This window comes from Strix aluco, chromosome 3 (genome assembly GCF_031877795.1).
Source record: "Strix aluco isolate bStrAlu1 chromosome 3, bStrAlu1.hap1, whole genome shotgun sequence".
Taxonomy (NCBI): domain Eukaryota; kingdom Metazoa; phylum Chordata; class Aves; order Strigiformes; family Strigidae; genus Strix; species Strix aluco.
In genome coordinates, this window is record NC_133933.1 from 15430031 (window position 1) to 15449818 (window position 19788).

Sequence of the window (19788 nt, forward strand, 5' to 3'; positions counted from 1 at the left end):
TGCCTGGGCTCCTCAGCCTGCCAGAGGTGGCTGATGTGGGTACAGCGGAGCAGCCTGGAGTGGCACGAGAGCAGCGCAAACCCCGTGGCAAGAGAACAGAAGGCACCACAATTGTGACAAGAGTTTGTTCTTCAAATACTGGCAGCACCTCACTGTGGTGGGTGGTGAGCACCCATGGCAGGGCTGGGGCCTGAAGGGGGTCAGGGTGTGCTGACAGCACATCTGGCTCAGGGAGAGCACCCCCAGCTGGGGCTCCCTCTTTGTGGCCCTTGACACCTGCAGGTTACCTTCAAGGGCTGGGTGGGCATCTCCCACGCGTTGTCCAGCAGCTCCAGCTCCCCTGCTCAACCCGCTGCCTCAGCCACAGGCTCTCTCTCAAGCTGTGCCATGAAATGGTGGAGTTTTTTTGCCACGGCATCCCCTTCCCCGGGACTGAAGCACTTCTTGTAGGGTGCCAGGCACCAGGAAACACCCACAGACCACCCAGGCTCCCTGCGCTGGGCAGCATGGTGCTGAGCACAGAGGCTCTATCCATGAACGGCTGTCACTGGGGCTCCTCGGGAGAATCGCAATCTCTGGGGCATTGAATGGAGACGAAAGGCCCTAGAAAGGCTCAGCACCCCATGCCAGCTGCCTCTAGGAGAGCAAACCTTTGGTGAGGAGGCGGCTTCTCTGGTAAGAAAAGAAGGGGCTCACCAGGGAGAGGGTCACAGACACCCCACTCCCCTCCAAGGTTTCCCTCAGGTTCAGGGGTGCTGTGGCCCTGACCTGCCTCTGCCAGGACCCTGCTGCAGACCGAGGGATGGGACACAGCTCACCACCTTGGTCTGGATGTCCCCAGTGAATTCTCTTGTCATATCAGCTCCTTCTCTCAGCTCCCAGCGCAGTCATCAGTGATGCTGGAGGGCAGCTGCCGGGCAGGTGGACTAGTCACAAGCCTTCAGCCCATCGTGGGCCTTCCGCCGGGCTGGCAACAACTGCAGGCCTGGAGCCGGGGGGATGTGTGCCTCACGGGGGGACCCCTGCTACCTTCATCATCACCCCCTCCTGAGCAGCCAGGTTTGCTTTAAAGACCCTAGCTTCCTTTTATTGCTTCCTCTCTCAGATTGCAGCCGGCTGCACAGGCTATTTTTAGCCGCCTGCCTTCTAAAAATAGCCCCGAGCTGTTTGGAGTTGCGTCAGGAGAGGTAACTCTCTCCATGAGCAGCTTGGCCCCTGCACCCCGGGAGGGTACAAAAGGAGGCTGGGAGCAGCAGGGTCAGCAGGTTCAGGCGCAGCCAGAAGCAAAGGAGGCAGCGCTGCCAGCTTCAGACATCCCACTGCCGGCATCATGACCATCTTCTGCAGCCACTGCCACAGGCCGCTGCAGGCAGAGATGAGCTGCCTGCCTAGGAGGGGCAAGCAGGCACCCGGCGCCTTGAAGCCGTTCAGGTGAGCTCCCTATCGCCCCCCACCTACGGGGCTGTGATAGCCTCCTGGCTGGGGAGCACCCTGGGCCAGCTCACGTAGCGCCCGATGGCCCTCGCAAGGGCACAACACCAGTCTGGGACAGCAGGGCTGCCAGCCCACGTGGGGAGGAGGTGCGGTAATTTGGAGGGGTGCAGGGATTTCAGGTGGTTGAAGAGTAGAGGCAGATGCCATAGGCTGGGGCTCACATTCTGGCACTGGATGCAGTTTCCATCCTCACTGGGTTTGGTGGGGAGGTTGTGTCGCTTGGGCTCCCCCCCCCCAAAGCACGGGTCATTGTCCAGCCTGGCCCCTAGCGAGAGGGGCACCAGCCACACCAGCAGCGTGTGCCCCTGGGCAGCTGCGAGCACCTCTGCCTGCACCCACCGCACTGGAACAGCCACCAAAAGTTTGCCCTCTGAGAGGCAGCTACTGTGGGCGCTGAGCCTCTAGGAGAGCATCTCCACTCCATGTCCCCGAGCTTGCAATTCTTACCCATAGCAGCAGGCGGGGGAATACTGTCCCCCTCCCTCCCTGGACACTCTTCCCCAGACAGCTGGCTTTGCAGGTCAACCAAGAGTGCCTCCAAGGCTCGCCGGGACCAGATCAACCTGGAGCTGCAGGCGCTGCGCTCCCTGCTGCCCATCTCTGTGCATGAGAAGGAGCGGCTCTCCTACCTCCACACCATGGCCCTGGTGTGCCTCTGGCTGCGGGGGGCTCAGCTGTTCCCTCCAGGTACCCGTGGCACTGCTGTACCCCACGATAGCTTGTCTCTGCGGGGGGCACTGCTCCCACCCCATCAAGACAGCACTTCACCCTCTGCTCCCCCCTGCAGACTTGGCTCCTCCTGCAGGACCGGCCCTCAGCGCAGAGCTGCTCTCCCTGCTGCCAGGGTTTCTGCTTGTGCTCTCGGCCAACGGCAAGCTGGTTTACATCTCAGAGAACGTGGTTCAGGTCCTGGGCCTCTCCGTGGTAAGGCCTGCCCGCTGGGTATTTGCCGTCACTGTCCCCATACCTGTCCCAGTGCCTTTATCGTGTGCAGGGAACGTTGCCCTGGCAGACGCTGGCCTGCGGCTGCAGCGGGCTGCACGCTCGCGGTGCCAGTGCACGGCCCACTGGGGCAGGCACGGTCCACCACGGCAGCCCCTTCTTTATCAGGTGGAGCTGCTCGCCCAGGGGGACACAGTCTTTGACATCCTCGATGGGCGAGCGTGCGAGGATGCACGAAAGAAGCTCCTTCTCGCCCAGGAGGAGCCTGGCAGGGGTAAGGGAGCCCTCAGCTGGCATCTCACAGATGCTGCCGCCCTGCTCTGGCCCTTTGTGGCTGCGGTCAGAGAGCCAGGGCCAGCTCTGCTGGGAGTGGAGTGAGGGAGCCCCTGACCCTCTCCAGCCCATTTGTTTCCCTGCAGAAGTCACGTTTGTCAGCGAGATGCGCACGTCCAAGGCCTTCCGGCTGCAGCACGGGGGGAATCGGGCCATGGCAGTGTGTGGGCACTTCACAGCCCTGCACTGGTCAGCCTCCCCCTCTACCGCAGCCTTCCTGGCTCTCTGCACGCCGGTCACACGGTTGCCCACAGACAGCAATGCTGGTTGCCAGGACGACCTATTCCAGAGCACGCATGTCCTAGACATGACGTTTATTGATGTCACGGAGAGGTGAGGGGTGCCTGCTCGTGCCACAGCCCCAGCTGTCCATCTTGGGCAGCAAGGATCATTTCCCTTCACCAAGCCTGTGGGTGGGATGTAGGCTGGGCCCTGCGCAAGCACCAAGACTCTCCCAGACACTTCCCAAGCCTCTTCCCTCCCTCGTTTGAGTTTCTGTACCCCTGTTATTTTGCTCTCTCCCCCATCATGCTGCTCCTTGCTGACATAGTGCAGACCCTGCAAAGCACTCAGCCCCCACTCCCCTTGTCTTCCCCAGCGTCACCTATCACCTTGGCTACCGCAGGGAGGAACTGATCGGTCAGTCGTGGTACGGCCTCCTGCACCCTGAGGACACTGACCTAGCAGCTGCCCAGCACAGGGCCGTGGGTGAGTGTCAGGCCTGGGAACTTGCATGTCTTTCTCTGGCTACACCTCAAACCCAGCTGGCCAGGACAACAGAAACAAAGTGAATTTAGTCCTGCCTGCTGTGGCTCCCTGCTCCAAAAAGGACAAAGCACAGAGCTGTTTCACACCCCACGTGCTGTCTATAAGGTCACACATGCCAAGCTTGGGAACGCGGGCACTCTGCTTTGCCACAGTGCAGAGAGGAGGGACAAGCCCGCCTGAGCCCCACCATTTTGAGAGGGCAGGACTGTTACAGCCCTGACTCCACCACCTGTGGCTGCTGTCCCGCTGGGGCCGGAGCAGCAACCTGGCTACAGCCCCCCTCGGGGCAGCCGAGGGGTCCGGAGGCAGCGTGCCACTCTGCCCTGGCAAACAGGGCCGCCGTGCCCCGCCGCTGGCTAACGCGGCCCCTTGCCCGCAGCGCTGGGGGCCGGGGCCGCAGCAGGGACGGCGGTGCTGCGTGTGCTGCGCAGAGACCGGGCCTGGGCCTGGCTCCGGGTGTCAGCGCGGCGGGACGGCGGGGGCCGCGCCATCACCTGCACCAGCCACTGCCTCAGGTGAGGGCTCGAACGGGGAGGCGGGCCGGGCCGGGCCGCGGCCCCGGGCCGCCCCTCACCCCCGTCTCTGCCGCAGGGAGGAGGAGGCGGCCTACCTGCGCGCCCGACAGCACCGCCCCGCGCCGCCGCCCGCCCCTGCCGCCGTGCCGCCGCCGCCGCCGGGAGGGGAGCTCAGCCTGCTGGCCGCCCAACTCCGCGCCCTGGCCGACAGCCTCTCGCCGCCCGCCGCCGCCCCGCCCCGGCCCTGGCCCGGCCCCGGGCCCCTCCACCCCAGCCCACACGACGCCGCCCCGGCCCGTCTGCTGGGCGGCGCGATGGAGGCGGCGGGGCCCCGCCCGCGCCAATAAACGCCTCTTGACCCGCCCCGCCCGCCCGGCTCTGCCCGCGCCCGCGCCGCCGCCCGCCCCTTCCGGTGCCGCTGCGCGCGCCGCCCTCCCCGCGCTGCTGCCATCGGTCCGCGGCGGGCGGGGGCGGAGGGTCCGGGGGGGCGGGGCCTGGCCCCAGTGCCGCGCGTCGCTGCGGGGAGCGAGTGGCGATGCGGCCGCGTCGGGAGGGCGCGGGGAGCCGGTCCCGGCGGGACTGGCGGGTACCGACGGTGGGAGGGAGAAGAGCCGCTGCCGCCGAGGAGGAGGAGGAGGAGGAGGAGGAGGAGGAGGAGGCCGCGGCGGGGCAGCCACTCGGGAGGCTGAGGGCGGCGGAGGGCGAGAGTTTCAGCGACAGCGGCGACAGCGGGCGCCTCCCGGGGGCGGAGGAGGATGAGGAGGAGGAGGCGGGGGCTGGCTGGAGAGGTGAGGGGTGCCCCGCTCAGGCGGGTCCTGGGGGCGCTGGCCCGGCGCACCCGGAAGGCCCGGTGGGGCGGGGCGGCCTGCGCGGCTCCGCTGCCCGGCGTCACCGGGCCACAGCGTGTCTCCCGGGCGGTCGGGGTGTTACGCCGCCCGCTCGGGGGGAGCCATGTGGGCCAACAGCTTGGTCCTTTCCGGGTTCCCGCTCCCGCGTTCTCCTGCTCCCCTGCTGCCCCTTGCTCCGCTCGGAGGATGAGATCGGGGTCAGCCTCAGGGTGTCAGACTCTAGAACAAAAAGTTGTAGGGGCTTCTTTCTTTTCCCACCAGTTGCCTTGCCCCTGTGTGGAAGATCTCCTACATCTTCTCAGGGACAGTTGCTCTGTGCAAGTTTAGATACCCCTTAGCCTGAAAAGTCCTCCACAGGACAGGTAGGCTGAAGGACCGGGTGGTGTAGCTGTGGCAGTAACGGTGGTGTGTGTTGAGGCAGCAGTTCTCATCTGCAGTGGTATATGCAGCGTGGTTTCCTTGTCTTAAAATGATCAAGGTGAGAATGTAAACCTCGAGAAACACATCAAAGAAATATGTTGAGAAATGTATCAGAGGCCCTTGAGGAGAATTGTGAGGGGATGGACGTCAGTGTTAATACTGTTAAACGCATGGTGTGTCACCAGTGTGGGAAGTTACTAGTTGTCTTGTGAGACACTCCTCTCCTTGCTGTGGTTGGGGGGGGCTGTGGGGGAGGCGCATCTCATGTGGGGGCAGGCTTTCAGGAGGGGATTCCAGGGAGGGGTGGGGTGCCCCCCATCTGTAGACATTTCATTTTTCTTTCTTAATGGTGAGCTTTAGCAAAGCTCAGAGAGAAGACCACTGACACCCTTTCCTTCCCACAGCTGGATGTGAATGAGAACAGCCATTTTGCCTTTACTGTCTGTCAGGGCCCTCTGTAATGTAGTTTCTGGAACAGAAGTAGTTATATTAGAGCCCAGCACTAAGTTTGTCTCAGTGCAGAATGACTGGGACGATACAAGCCATTTCTTAGGCCATCTGTTTTTGCATCCTGGACACTCTTTGGCGTGTTCAGCAGGTTGTATAGTTCTCAACAGATTCAGCTGAGAAAGTCACAAGGTGTCCGTGTGTCAGAGGAGTCTGCAGGAGGAGAGGAAACTCGGGGAGGCTATGCTGGTGAGCAGGAAATGCCCATGTTATCAGCAGGTAACAGTAGCTTAGCAAAATGTCAAAGAGGAGGAAACAGTCCACAAAATAATGGAGAAAGGGAGAAAATGGCAGGAGGGAATATGATACTACTGTGTGGAAAGCGCTTCCCCATTAGGTTTTGGGTACTCAAGTCTGGTCTGGTATCCCGTACCAGTATTGAAATATTTTATCAGTGGAAGTTCTGCATGCCTTTGCTTTGTCTGATTTATACCAAATCTCTTTTCTAATACTTTGCTAAATGCTGCATCTTTTTCTATGATGTCTTTATCTTGTTTTCACTGACATTTTGTAAGCCTTTGATATTTTACCAGTATTGTTTTGGAATTGCAGCCAAATGGAGTATTGTAGTGCAAGTGATGGCATCTTGTATGTCTTCATGAAACGTTAGAGTAGCTTCCACATCATTCTTCCTTTCCTTTAATGCTTTCTTTGCCCTTTTGACTGTCCTTGCTCAGAGTCTTTCATTTGTCTGTCTGGTGATGCTTTGAGTATCCAGTGATACTCAAAATAGTGCCCTATATGGTGATTAATTGCTCTGTACCCCAGTAACTTGTATAATTAGCACAGATTTTTCCTGTACTGCAGCAGTCTAAAGCTGTCAGCATGGAATTTGAACAGCATGGTGGCAGATGCTTTTGTCTAAGCCCTAGAACTTACTGTTTTTCTTAAGTCCTTGTGAACCCCAGCAGTGTGATTACTTTAAATTGCTGAGCTGTTTGGCACTGCTCTTACCTGAATGTGGGCACAGTTCTTCGGTCTGAAGGTGTTTTCGTGTTCTGGGCAGGCAGGGAATAAGTGACTGTACAAGAGTGACACAGGGAAAGGTGGAGAGCCTGAGGAAGATCAGGAAGGGTGACGGTGCTGTCATCTCTAAGAACATAGGGGGCAAGGTTGTTTGTGGGAGCCCAAGCAAGAGAGGATATCAAACTGCAGTAAGGTAATTGGTAAGGGTGTTTTGGGGAAGCAATGTAATGAAATAGTGCTGTATTCACATTTCTGTTGTCCCTTGTGTGGCAAACTGGCTATACGGTGTTCCCTTAACCCTCCGCAGAGGACTAACGAGCGCTGACAGAGTTCTTGGGTGTTCAGAACAAGCAAAAAGAAAACATTCCTTGAGGCAGCACTTGGTATGCTTATCCCATTTTTTGGATGATGTGAGTAGATTCTGAAGCAGAAAGTCTTGGTTATTGCCAAGATGAGAGTGACTGGTATGATGAGTCCATGCTCTGAGCCAGTGTGACTGACCTCACCAGAGCAGAGATTCCCCTCCAGCCCATGGTGAAGAGGATGGTGAGGCAGGCTGTGCCCCTGCAAGCATGGAGGTTAACAATGGAGCAGATCTCCACCTGCAGCCCGGGGAAGACCCCATGCTGGAGCAGGTGGATATGCCCCTGTGGCTCCTGGCAGGACCTGTGACCCTGTGGAGAAAGGTGCCCACGCAGGAGCAGGTTTGCTGGCAGGATCTGTGACCCACGCTGGAGCAGTCTGTTCCTGAAGGACTGCAGCCCATGGAAAGGACCCACGCTGGAGCAGTTTGTGAAGAACCGTATCTCATAGGAAGGAGAAGGAAGTCCACAATTTGTGAAGGACTGTCTCCTGTGGTTGGGACCCCATGCTGTGACAGGGGAACAGAGTGAGCAGCAGAGATGACGTATGATGAACTGACAGCAACCCCAATTCCCCGTCCTCCTGCGCCCTTCTCAGGGGAGGAGGTATTGAAATCGGGAGTGAAGTTAAGCCTGGGAAGAAGGGCTGGGGGAAGGTGTTTTAAAGATGTGGTTTTATTTCTCATTATCATACTCTGATTTGATTGGTAATAAATTAATTTTTCTGAAGTCGAGTCTGTTTTGCCCGTGCTGGTAATTGGTGAGTGATCTCTTCCTGTCCTTATCTTGACCCATGAGCCTTTCATTGTACTTTCTTTCCCCTGCCTGGCTGAGGAGGGGAGTGATAGAGCAGCTTGGTGGGCACCTGGCATCCAGCCAGGGCCAACCCACTGCAGGCAGGATGTGATTGTTTTTGCTAGCCCACAGTTGGGGTGTTTTGTGCCAAGTGCATAATATTGCAGAGGCTTAGAAAGACTCTATGCCTGTCACTGCTCAGAGGTGTTGAGCAGGCAAATGCCACCCAGATGGTGTTTGCCAAGACTTTCTGCATCAGAAGAGAGGCAGTGCAAACCCTCCTGTTCCTTCTTGCCCCTACCATCATCCAGAGAACAAAATGAGCATATCCAAGTGCTGCCTTAAGAAATGTTTTCTGATTGCTAGTCCTGAACACCCAGAGGTGTAAATCCAGAAAGAATTGTCGATAATATTTTTACGTTGTGGTTATAAGAAGTGTTAAAGATTACTGTCACTGAGGGATATATTAAAGAAACATAGCAACAGAAAATTCCAGAAAAATATTTTGTGCATTCATCAACACTTTGGGTAGAATTGGTTTTGCTGTTTCTTGTGGTGTTTGTGTTGGTCTTCTAGTCAGTTGTCAGAGGAGAGAAGGAATATTTTATGATGCACAGGGTCTAAATAACACTGTGGGGAGCTCACAGCAAGGCTAGAATATGAAACTGCTCTTTGGTGTTGTGGGGTTTTGTTCTTCCCCCAATGAATCAGGCTATGAGCTATTCCTGTTGGTAGTGAGATGTTGGACGTTGAATGTCTGGGTTTCAGTAGTTTACAGTCTTCTGGGGTGCTGAGGAGGCTCTGCTGTGGGAATCGCTTTGTTGCAGACTGAGCAGAGCTATGGTGGATGGGCAGTGGTGAGAGACTGTCTCCGAGTCTTAAGAGACAGACTGAACAGGCCGTGTGGTTTTCCTGCACCTTCTGGCTGGTCTTAAGGTGTGAGAGATGTGATGGGACAAGAATAGTCTGTTGAAGTGAAAGAGTCAGGACTGAGAGGTGACCCCTCAGAATTTGCAACGTGGCCAAAAAATAGCCCAGTGCAGAGTTCATATTGCTCTTTGTACCAGGCAAAAACTTTGAACTGGTCTTGTGTGTGCTATTGAGTGGAGAGGGAAGCAAAGACACATTGGGGACAGGGGGAGATTATTCTAATGCTGAAGACTGCAGTGATTAATGAGAGAGAAATCAAAGGCTGAGATGCATCGGCTTCTTTCTGCCATGCAGTTATATGTGGATGGCACCACTGTGCTCGTGTCACTGTCTCAGCCTGAGACATCCCTTTTGGTTCAATTTGGGGAAGTACCTTGAGAAGCTGTTCAGTTCAGGTGTGTCCTGTGCTCTCTTCCAGATCAATCTCTCATGTCTTTTGAGGAGCTACTGCAGGTGCAGAGTGACATGAGAACAAGAGTGTGCAAGCAGGTGACCGGTGGGAAGAAAACTGCAAAACCTGCCAAAGCTACAGTGAAGCAGCAACAAGGCAAAAAGGGGTAAAGAGATTCTTCTGTGATCAGAAAAATATGCATGTGTCCTCTCTGCAGCCCAGAAATTATGCTGGGAGCTCCTCATAGCATTGCCATCACCTTGGAGCTGGTATAGATCTCCTTTAATGTGCTACACCATAATGCTTTTCACTATGGTGTTTAATTTGGGAATGGTCTGTTGCTGTTTCAGAGCTCTTAATATCCTATCCTGTTCAAATCCCCCGCAGCCACCTGTTACTTGATAGTTAAATCAGCACTCAGTTCCTTTACACCCTCTGTATTAAGGCACTTAACCCACAGCATGGTATGCTTCTCTCTTAAGCTGTATGATACTGCTTTGCTTGTGTTCCCTGTGCCCTGAAATAGTTACCCTGCTGTTTTCTAAACCCCTTCCAGCTTATCAGCATCTTCTGCTTGGCTCCCACTGGCTGGAGTTGTACTGACAGCCAGTTGTTCTGGAATTTCGCTGATCCTTCTGCTGTTGTCTCATCTGTGGCTTGTCTGTGTTGATTTCCCCTCTACAGTACTTACCATCACAGACTTTTTCCTGTCCTTAGTGGTCTTTACATCTCTTATTTGCATACTCTGTAGGTGCTATTGATGTGGTGACTATAAAATATATTCAACACAACAAAAACTATTAGATCTTTTTAGACTCCTCCACAGGCCCCCACTGGTAACAGCTGTCACACCATTAACCTTTATTTGCAGTAATTGGCTGGTTTTCACTTCTCAGAGTCACAGCTAAGTGATTTGAACAGGTTTCTTCTGTTACACTGGCATTCCCTAACCTATTTCTGAACTTCTGCTGAATGTGTGTTTCTTCTGTTATAAACAGTTGTTTAGAACGTTTCTGCTTTACCTTTTACACAAGAGGAATTTTGTATGGTGCAACATCTTCACACAGTATCTCTGTTTCTGCTACACAGTTTGCATAATTCTGTTTTGATTCAATTCCCCTTATCCTTTAAGGGATGCATCACTGTAAATCTCACATGCTGTTTCTCTTATGTTTTTGTTAGGGAAATGAGGTTCTTAAAAAAAGGACTTAAGGGAAATCCCCTGGAACTGAGCTGGCTTCAGCAAAGCCAGCTCGAGAGCATTGTACAGGGGTGTAGCCACGTCAGCGGACATGAAAACACACCAAACACTGCCCTAAGTGGGATTTGGAAAACTTACTTATGCCTGTGGGGTTGTTTATGTTCCTGCCCCGGTGTCACTGTGTTGCTGAACGTGGGTATAATGCCCACATTGGGGGTACTCACAGCAGGTGGTTCACAGGTCTTCTCATGTTTCTAATAACTTATCTGATGTACTGACAAATAGCAGGACACAGCACCTGGGTAATATGGGGAGAGTAATACCCCATTCTCCCACCTTATACTGTCCCCCTCATACACCTAAGGCACCAAGCTCTAAAGACCTGTGCTGCAAGGAGAACTTATTCACTTAATTGGTTGTCACCACAGTCCTCATGGTCCTGATTCACTGTGAAGTCTCTTTTGGGATATGTGCCATAAGCTGTATGGTCCTTATTCCTGGGGGCTGACCCTTCCTTCACTTGTGTTACAGTATGCTTTCTCACTGAGCCTGGCCACAGGAGAATTGGCCTGTCTTTGTAACTACCAGGTCAGTGCAGAAATTCCCAACTTCAGTCTTAGCTTTCAGTGTAAGTGTTAGTCAAGAGTGGATGAGTTGATGGGCCAGGAATAAAAGGGTTGTTGCATGATGAATGAAAACATGGGGAGGGAGAAGAATAATTGAATACAGCACATTTTACTGATGTGGGTGGTGGGTTTTCACTTGATGCAGTGGGGCTGTGTGAAGTTTTGTGTAGGATTGTTTTAACCATGCATTTATAGATCATTTGGTGGTAGCAGCGTTGCCTGGCTCTTGACCAAGTCAGATCTTTGCTCTCTGTAGGTGTCATGGTGAGGATTGAGTGGCAGTCTGCCGTTTCAGCACTGTGCAGTAATGTTCTCCTGAGGGTCTGGCTAACCTCCTGACACATTAGCCTGGGCCTCATTCTGTCCTCTGCTCCTCTTAACAACATTTATCTGTCCTCTGCTCCTCTAAGAACATTTTTCTCTTTTTCAGGCCATTAGAGATGTCTGCCAAGAAGCCTGTACCTTTTTTGCGGCAAGTCATCTCTGTTACAAAGAAGGTGGGTGCTGCCCCTCCCTAGTTCAGGAGCTGACTTCCCTTAGCAGTGCTGATCAGGCACAGACATGGTAATGGGGCTGCTGAAGGTGACAGGCTGTTTCTGGAGGACAGGACTTGGACCACTGTGTAGCAAGTGCAGGTAGTGCCAGTGTCTCTCTGGGGAGAACAAGAGATTGGGTGCAGGAGCGGCTGTTGCCTTGCGTAATGCACAGCTTGGATCTCAAATGTTTGAGTTACTCAAGTGTTTCTAGAAGATGTAAGGGCTGCCACCAGTGACAACTGCACTGCAAGCTATGGTCATTATTCAGTACTAATCACATTGGAAGTTCAAATGTCCATCTGGTTTCTAATCTAATAACTAATAACTAATATTCTAATAACTTTGATTTATCATATTAATATGTTAATTTTCACAGTTAGAGATCTCTTTCTGTATCTCTCTTTGTATGACCTGACCCAGGTAATCTGTGAAAATCTAGATGGGTTTGAATTCCCAAATCCATCACCTTGACAACACATGTTCAGCCAACTCTTGGTCTGGGAGTTGCAGGGGTTTGGAGGCAGCACTCACGCTGCTGTTCCTTGAATCAGCTGCTCCTGGGATGGTAGACTTGCATATGGAAATGCCTGTTGCTTGGTAGACTAGATGCAGGCATGACGACTTTGTGAGGGACTGCCACCTTGATAATTGGACTCAGTCTTTGCAAACTGCAGATGTTTTCAATGGTGGGTGCATAATATTGCTAGTAAAAAAAAATGGCAAGGTCTGATCCATGAAAGGAACTATTAACCAGGTAACCCTGGCCACAGCTCTTACCTTTGCCTTTCTTGCCTTCAGGTCCACAGAGACCCTCGATTTGATGACCTGTCTGGAGAGTATAAGCCTGAAATATTTATGAAGACATACAGCTTCCTGGACGACATCAAGAAACAGGAGAAGGAGGTGATGCTGTGTGCCTGTCCTTGGCCATACAGACCTTGCTTGGCAGGGACAGGTTCCACAAAGGCCTTTCACAGTGGAGATGGCAGGCAGACAGTCATGCAGCTCTTTGCTCTCTTCTACAGATGATTCAGAAGCAGCTGAAAAAATGCCGGAACATGGAGCAGAAGGAGAAACTCCAGCAGCTCCTGAACCGTATGGTGAGTTCAGTGCAGCACCTCCTCTTCTGTGAGGCAATGCACTAGAAGAGAGGATGTGTGACCTGAGGTCTGCCTAGACACTTGCTGACACAGGCCATCCTTTCTGTACAGACACAGCAAGAACAGGCACAGGAAAAACAGCAGAAACTGAGGGAGAGGGAGCTGTCTTTGAAGAGACAACAGAGGGAGTTGGCCAAGCAGGGAAAGAAACCCTTCTTCCTAAAGAAATGTAAGTACTCAGTGTGAACATGCTGCAAGAAGACCTAGAAGGGTTGACAGGACTCCAAGCACTGGAAACGAGTTGTCCATGATACTCTACAGAGCTGTGGAGGGATTGTTCTAGCGCTGGTACTCGGGGACAAGCCAGGCCTGGAGCCAGGGAGGGAGCGGTGAGGAGGGGCTGGTCTGTAGAGATGATTCAGGCTTCACTTTAAAACCTTGCTCCCCTCTCCACTACAGCTGAGAAGCGGAAATTGGAGCTAGCCGAGAAGTATGCAGAGCTGAAGAGGAGTGGAAAGCTGGAGAGCTTCCTGAACAAGAAGAGGAAGAGGAATGCCATCAAAGACAAGCGCCGTTTGCCCTCACAGAAAAACTCATGACCACTGGACAGACACACTGTTGTCTGGCACTGGGACCCTCTCTACCCTGGCCAGGCCTGGAAGGTGGCCATCCCTCTTCCCAGTATTTGCTTTTCACTGCACAGTGATGCTGTTAGGCAGCAGAGCAGAGGCTGAACTGAAGGAAATAGTGCTTTTTTTGTAGCTGAAATGTCCTTTCCACTTGTGGTTTACAGTGTGCCTGGGTGGTGACAGGTCTGTCACGCAGATGTCCATGGTGTTGACAGCCGTCTCTCTCCTTGCACCTGCTCATCATCCTGTAGTTAGGAGAGCATGAGCGTTACCCTGCATTGCTGGCTCTACTCCAGGTCTGAGCAGACACCAAGGAAAGGACCTCAGGTGGGAGGGCTCTGGTACAATGCCTGCTCAGAGCAGGGCTAGCACTGACTTCAGACCAGGTTGCCAGGGCTGCTTCGTTTGGGTTTGAGAATGTCCAAGGACAGATCCCACCACCTCTCGGCCTCTGCTCTGGTGCTTTAAGTTCTCAAGACGGAACTTCCCCCCTGCCCCTGCCCCCCCCCCCCCCCCCCCCCCGCCCCTTCCTCCAGGAAACCTGCATGGTTTTAGTCCATAATAATTGTCTTGTTCTCAGTGAAGTGCCTGGCTCTGTCTTCTCAGTAGCCTTGTCATAGGTCTGGGGCGTGAGTGGGAAAGGGGTGCTGTTGGGTCTCCCCAAAGTGTGAATAAACCCTGTTCCCTCAGCCTTTCCTTGCGCGGTTCCAGCCTCTGAACAACTTTCACATCCTCAACTAGAGTCAGCCCAGAGGACCAACATCTATCTTCTAGGGGCCCAGCCTGGAAGCCATATCTGGATGTAGTCTCACGAGTGGCGAGTAAAGGAGAGATGATGGCAGCCCTGTGCACGGGCTGCAGCCTGGTGACGCAGCCCTGGGTGTGGCTGGCCTTCCTCACAGCCGGAGCACGCTGCTGGGACTGCTGCCAGTGACAGCAGGGCTCCCTCCCTTGGTTTCTCAGGGTGGTCTCTGCAGGGCTATCTGTGCTTCTAGGAAACTGATTCTGTATGAAATAAAATACCTCAGTTTTCCCTTATTCCCAGTGTCAGTGCTGTTACAGTCAAAAGTGTTTGAACTTAGAGGAGTTAATGCCTCCTCCCCATCATTATGTTTGACCACCAGCTGTCTTGTTTCTCACTCCCGATTGCCCCTGTCTCCGGTGGCTGCATTGACAAGGTGGTGATGTGGACAGGGCCCAGATGATTTATCTGATGGGATGACGATTTGTGCTGGGAGAGTGCCTCAGCTCTGCTGTGTGCAGGTGGGCAGCTGGTGTGTGGGGCCTGGGGAATGATGAGCAGCTCCATCACGCCCACCTGAGGGGGTTGCTGAAACATCTGCCTCCACTGCAGTTCCTGTGGGTGATGCGATTCTGCTCTGGTGACAGGTTTTAGTGTAACTGGGGTAAGGCAGTAGAAATGGAATGTGCCCATGGAAATCCTCAGCTGCCTTTAACCTACGTGTGGCTCGTTGCTTTGCACTGTGCCTGGCTGGTGCTTCCTCCTTTTCCTGTGGGATGCAGAGTCTGCTGCACCCCTGAGCCCTCAGAGGAGAGTTACTTTGGGAGTGGTGTGGCAGCACCAGAGCCCAAGGCTATCTTGACCCCTTTGTGGCATTGGTCTGCTGGTTTATGATCTCAATTTTTAATCAAAAGCTGAACAAACCTCCACCTGCACTTTAACGCAAGAAGGGAAGACGACTGGGGCCTGGGCAGGCTGGAGGTGGCTCACGCCTTTGTTGCTGCTGCCCAGGCCTTGCTGAGGGGCCATGTGGGAGCAGCATACCTGAGTCAATGTGTCCCCGTCCCCAGCTGCTGGTAGGCCCTGCCCAGCAGGGAGCAAAGCTGGTGCATCCCCAAAGCACTCCTGCTTTCCCCTCCTGCCCCTCTGGAGCCAAATGGCTTCTTCCTGCCGAGGCCTGTGTGCCTGCCTGCAAGGAGGACATCCTTGCTGGGCTGTCACCCGCTCCTGGTCAGCACATTAGCAGTGAGGAGCGAGTCTGCTGGCCTCTGGCAGCTCCTGCAGCAAGGGAAGCCCTGGGGCCTTGCTCAGCTCAGCCAGTGCTGTGGTGGCACTGGGTGCTGGGGCAAGTGGCAGCGTGGCAACACCAGCTCCAACAGGAGAAGATACTTCCAACATCTCCGGAGAGCTTTCTACTGCCAGGGGAGTTGTTCTTCCCCAGGGCCTCCTGGCCTCAAGGTGTCACTTGGGTTATTTTCCTTCTATTTCTAACACTGTCCTGGCAGTGTGTCTGCCAGACCTGCTCTGGTGTCCCTCCATGTAGAGACTTGCTATGGGTGTCCCTGAGCAGCCACTGGGCAGGGCGGGCACCAGCTGATGTAACTGCAGCTGGTTGTACAGGCAGTGGTGGCTGACAAAGCTGGCACATGTACTCCCTCAGTGACACCCTCTGAGCCCACCAAACTCTCACATTGCCTCTCTTCCCCCAACTGCTGGCCAGGAGGAATGGCAGGAGATGCAATCTCCAGGCCTGGGTGGTCACTGAGTGAGCCTCCCCACCCCAGACATGCTCTGCAGCCACAGCTGGACATCCAGGCACGCGAGGGACCCCAGCACTCATGGGAGCTGGGGGTGACCTGCCTGCTGACAGGGACACAGCAAGGAGGAGGCTGCAGGGCTCAGGTCTTTTATTGCAAAGAGGGAGATCTGAAAAAGGACGGTCACCCCCTCTGGGTGCCCCGGGCCTGCAGCTGTCAAGAGGGATGACAGGCAGGGCGAGGCCCCGGCCTCCCTCCCCCAGCATGGGGACCGCGGCTCATGCAGCAGGGAGCCAGCTGCTGCCAAGCACTGAGCGGGAGCGAGGGCCAACCACAACAGCAGTGCGGGTGACCAGCAGTGTCCCTGTGCAGGCCCCCGACCTGAGCCCTGGCTGGCCGGAGGGCAGTGCCACGGGGGAAGCGCTGGGGAGCCCAGCACAGGGTAGGGCCGCCTGGCCCCAGCCAGGCACGGCAGGCAAACCTGGTCGCCTCTGCTCCGCTGCCCAACTCACTCGGTGGGGTGCTCAGGTCCCAAACTGCTCTGCGGCCTTACAGAGGCTGCTACGGGAGGCCCTCGCCACGCGATCCCTGGGGACCAGAGCAGCTTCACCCAGGGCAAGAGGGAGCAGGGTCACTGCCCACTGTCCAGGCGGGGAGCTCAGCGGCCCGCCTCAGGCTTCCGGGTACAGCCAGGCGTGGTGGTGCCCAGGCTCTGGCTACTGCTGGCTTGTCACGTGTTGTCCTGGGCCAGTTCCTCGGGGCAGGCAGGCTGGTCCCGGGCCATGTGCAGCCCTGGGGAGGGCTGGGCCTGGGCGCTGTGCTGCAGGGCCAGGTCCGGCCCCAGGGGCGCATGGTGCCGGTGCCGCTGGTACTGCACAAACGTACAGACCTTCAGCCCAATGGCCAGCATGTTCTTGCCCATGAAGATGCTGGAGACCCGGGCGTCCCTGAAGAAGACCATGTTGCTGCCTCTGATGAAGATGGTGGTGATGTTGACAGTGAGCATGCTCAGCATGGGGTACAGCATCATCCGGTGTGGCATGATGCCGATCCCTTGCATGCTGATCTCACAGAGGGACACACAAGGGAGGACCAGGAGCAAGATGTAGCAGTAGAAGAACATGATGCCCTCAGCCCAGAGTGGCAGCCCCTTCTTCTGGGGCTCCCACAGGTTGGCCTGGATGTCCAGCACATCCAGCATGTCCACAATGACCCAGAAGAGGCGGTTGCGGAGATCTTCTTTTTTCTTGAATGTCCTGACGTACTCCATGTGCTCCGTGGCCACCAACAACATGTAGAGGGCTGGGATGCAGATGGAGAGCAGCAAGGTCAGTGCTTTGCGGGCTATGAGATCCAGGCTTTTCCGGTCAGCTTTATAGTTCTGGTATACAAAGTAGACTTTGATCTCCAGAACGAAGACATACAGGAACCAGAGGATCATGGCGTAGCCCCGTTTAGCTGTCTTTACCTCTGCCCCTACCCAGATGGCCACATAGCGGAGCACCAGCAGGAAGCACACGTCACCCACTGCCACCATGACACAGATGCCCAGCTTCCTGGAGCCCTGGCTCTGCTCCACCAGGTAGGCATCCATGAGAATGAGGCTGGTCATGATGAGCACAGTGGAGAGGCACACGTGGGGCTTGCTGACAGGTGGTGGAGGAACCATCCTGCATGGAGGAACAGGCAGGGCCATCAAGGAGTTGCTAGGAATCCCCATCCCCACCCTTGGCCCCCCTTCTGCCCCTGCTCTCCCCAACTAGTGTGGATGGCTGAAAGAAGGTGGGGGGGCGGTACATAGACTCTTCTCCCATCCTCTGTGCCTGGTTTGTTCCAAACCCACAGACTCCTAGCCAAAGTGCTCCTGAGGCTCCTGGCCAGCCCATCCTGGTGGCACGTGTTGGCTGAAACCCAGCTCCTAGGCTGCTCATGGGGATATGGTGGGGCAGGCTGGACAGCCTCCAAGCACTTGGGATGCTACTGCCTCTTCCAGTAGCTCATCACACCAGTTAGTCTCTGCCACCATGAAGGGTACATGCCGCCTTCTCCATGGGATTTCCCAGCCAGTGGCACTGGTTATATTCTCCCCCCACCAGGCACACAAGACTATACCTATGCTTTTAACCCAAGCGGGTCCTTAACTGCTATGATCCAGGACTGCTCTCTTTTTAGAGTCCTTTATTTTCATGCACAGCATGAGGCGAAGGATTATTTTTAGTCTGGCTGTCCTGTGGGGTGGGAGGGAAGAAATCAGCCCATCTTCAGTTTCCTTCAGCCTCACACTCTTGAAGAGCTCTGCCTACAGCTGTTTGCCCATGCCCACTCTGCCCCAGCATTGTAAACTGAAAGCAAGGAAAAGCAGCACCAGCCCACAGCTCCAGGACAAGAAGCTCTGCAACAGGCCCTCAATTTCAGCTGGCTGCTCAGCTTTTCCAGGCTCGGGCAGAGCAAAGCACGGTCCCCAAAAGTACCCTGCCTGCTGTGGATGGCCCTGGGCTCCCTCCCCCTGGCCAAACACAACTGCAGGCAGCTGCTGCCAGAGCTGGAGGGAGGATGGAGCCAGGGGCCTCGCTGGGCATGGCTCAGCAGCTGCTCTGGAGGGGAGCCAGCACCCTGGCTGAAATGGAGGACGAAGCCGGCCTGCTGACTGCGTGGCACAGCGCTGCACGATGGCTGCCCGCACAGAGCCTGCTCAGCCACACCTGCACTGCGCAGGGGCCGTGGGACACCATCCTGGTCACCCGGTGGGCAGCGTGTGGGTGGCACTCGAGCTCGGAGCGAGCGCTTGGGAGCAGGATGGAGGCTGCGCCGTTAACGGTCACCCCCGCACGCTGACGCTCCCGGTGCTGACACGGACGGCGCAGGGCCCTGGGCACAGGCTACCTGAACTCCTGCTTTTTTGGCCAAGGGAGCAGGTGTCCTGCACGGTCCTGGGTCCCTGGGACCAGAGGCGTCCTGGCACAGTGAGGGACACAGTGAAGCCTACGCCTGCCAGACACCGGTGCCTCGAAGGGAGAGCAAGAGGAGAGGCTGGCGGGCACGGGCCAAGGGGTGGCTGTGGCGCAGCGGGAGGGTGCTGCAGGGCGGGGGCTCTCTCCCGCGTGTCACCCCACGGCCTCGCCCAGCCTCTGGAGGAGCCGGAGGCAGCCCCGACCCCAGCTCAGGCCTGGCGGGCCCCCGCCCGCCCCGGGTCAGCGCAGGGCCACCCCGCACGATGCCTCCCGCCGCGGGGCGCCTCCGCGCGGGGTGCCTGGGCACACGGCCGCCCCCGGCCCCGCCTCCCCCGAGCCCCCCCACCCGCCGAGGGGCGGCGACCCGTACCGGGGCGCCGGGCGGGGAGGAGGGGGCAGGCCCTGCCCGCCGGCCGTGGGCGTCCGGCCCAAGGAGAGGGGGGTCCGGCGCGGCCCGCAGCCAGCCGCCCCCCGCCCGGGCCGCGCTTACCTCGGGCGGCTCCCCGGGGCGCCGGGGCAGGGCGGCGGCGGCGGCGGCGGCGGCGGCGGCGGCGGCGGCGGCGGCGGCGGCGGGGCCCCGGCGGCGGCCCCGGGCCCGGCGCGGCATCGCCCGGCGAGCCCCGGAGGCGGCGGCTCTGCTGCGGCGGCGCTTGGCCCCTCCCGGCGGGCGGGCGGGCGGGGACTGCGGCGGCCCCCGCCTCACCGGAGAGCCCGGCACCGCCCGCCGCCCCCTCTTGCTCCGGTCCCCTCTGCCCGCCTGCCCCCGGCAACCCCGGGGCTGCCGCCAGCGCCCCTACCTCCCTCGCCCGGCCACCCTCCCGCTCTCATCCTGCCCCGAGCAGCTCCCGCCCTGGGGCCACATCCTGCGCACGCCCCCCCCCCAATCCAATCCCCGCCTCCTGCCCCGGCCCCTCTGCCCACCCCCCCAGAACCAGACACCCCCCAGGGCCATGGATGCTCCCTGCCGCAGCCCAG

At 56.6% G+C, this 19788-nt stretch overlaps 3 protein-coding genes across 3 annotated transcripts; 2 read left to right on the plus strand and 1 right to left on the minus strand.

Annotated features, from left to right (window-relative positions):
- The first annotated feature begins 1114 nt into the window (after positions 1-1114).
- On the plus strand, positions 1115-4399 carry LOC141921575 (neuronal PAS domain-containing protein 4-like). The gene is made up of 8 exons (XM_074820497.1): positions 1115-1431; positions 2015-2181; positions 2282-2418; positions 2605-2710; positions 2856-3102; positions 3368-3477; positions 3917-4052; positions 4129-4399. Exons 1-8 carry the CDS (start codon positions 1331-1333, stop codon positions 4397-4399), a joined length of 1275 nt encoding a protein of 424 aa, XP_074676598.1. The 5' UTR covers positions 1115-1330.
- A 155-nt stretch (positions 4400-4554) lies between these two features.
- RRP36 (ribosomal RNA processing 36) lies at positions 4555-14401 on the plus strand. Its single transcript, XM_074817472.1, has 7 exons — positions 4555-4840; positions 9299-9437; positions 11529-11595; positions 12433-12537; positions 12660-12734; positions 12846-12963; positions 13194-14401. The coding sequence occupies exons 1-7, from the start codon at positions 4588-4590 to the stop codon at positions 13331-13333; spliced, it is 897 nt and encodes a 298-aa protein (XP_074673573.1). The 5' UTR covers positions 4555-4587; the 3' UTR covers positions 13334-14401.
- Positions 14402-15995: 1594 nt separating this feature from the next.
- LOC141920554 (transmembrane protein 121-like) lies at positions 15996-17531 on the minus strand. The gene has a single exon (XM_074817471.1). It carries the CDS (start codon positions 17529-17531, stop codon positions 16593-16595), a length of 939 nt encoding a protein of 312 aa, XP_074673572.1. The 3' UTR covers positions 15996-16592.
- Positions 17532-19788: the final 2257 nt, after the last annotated feature.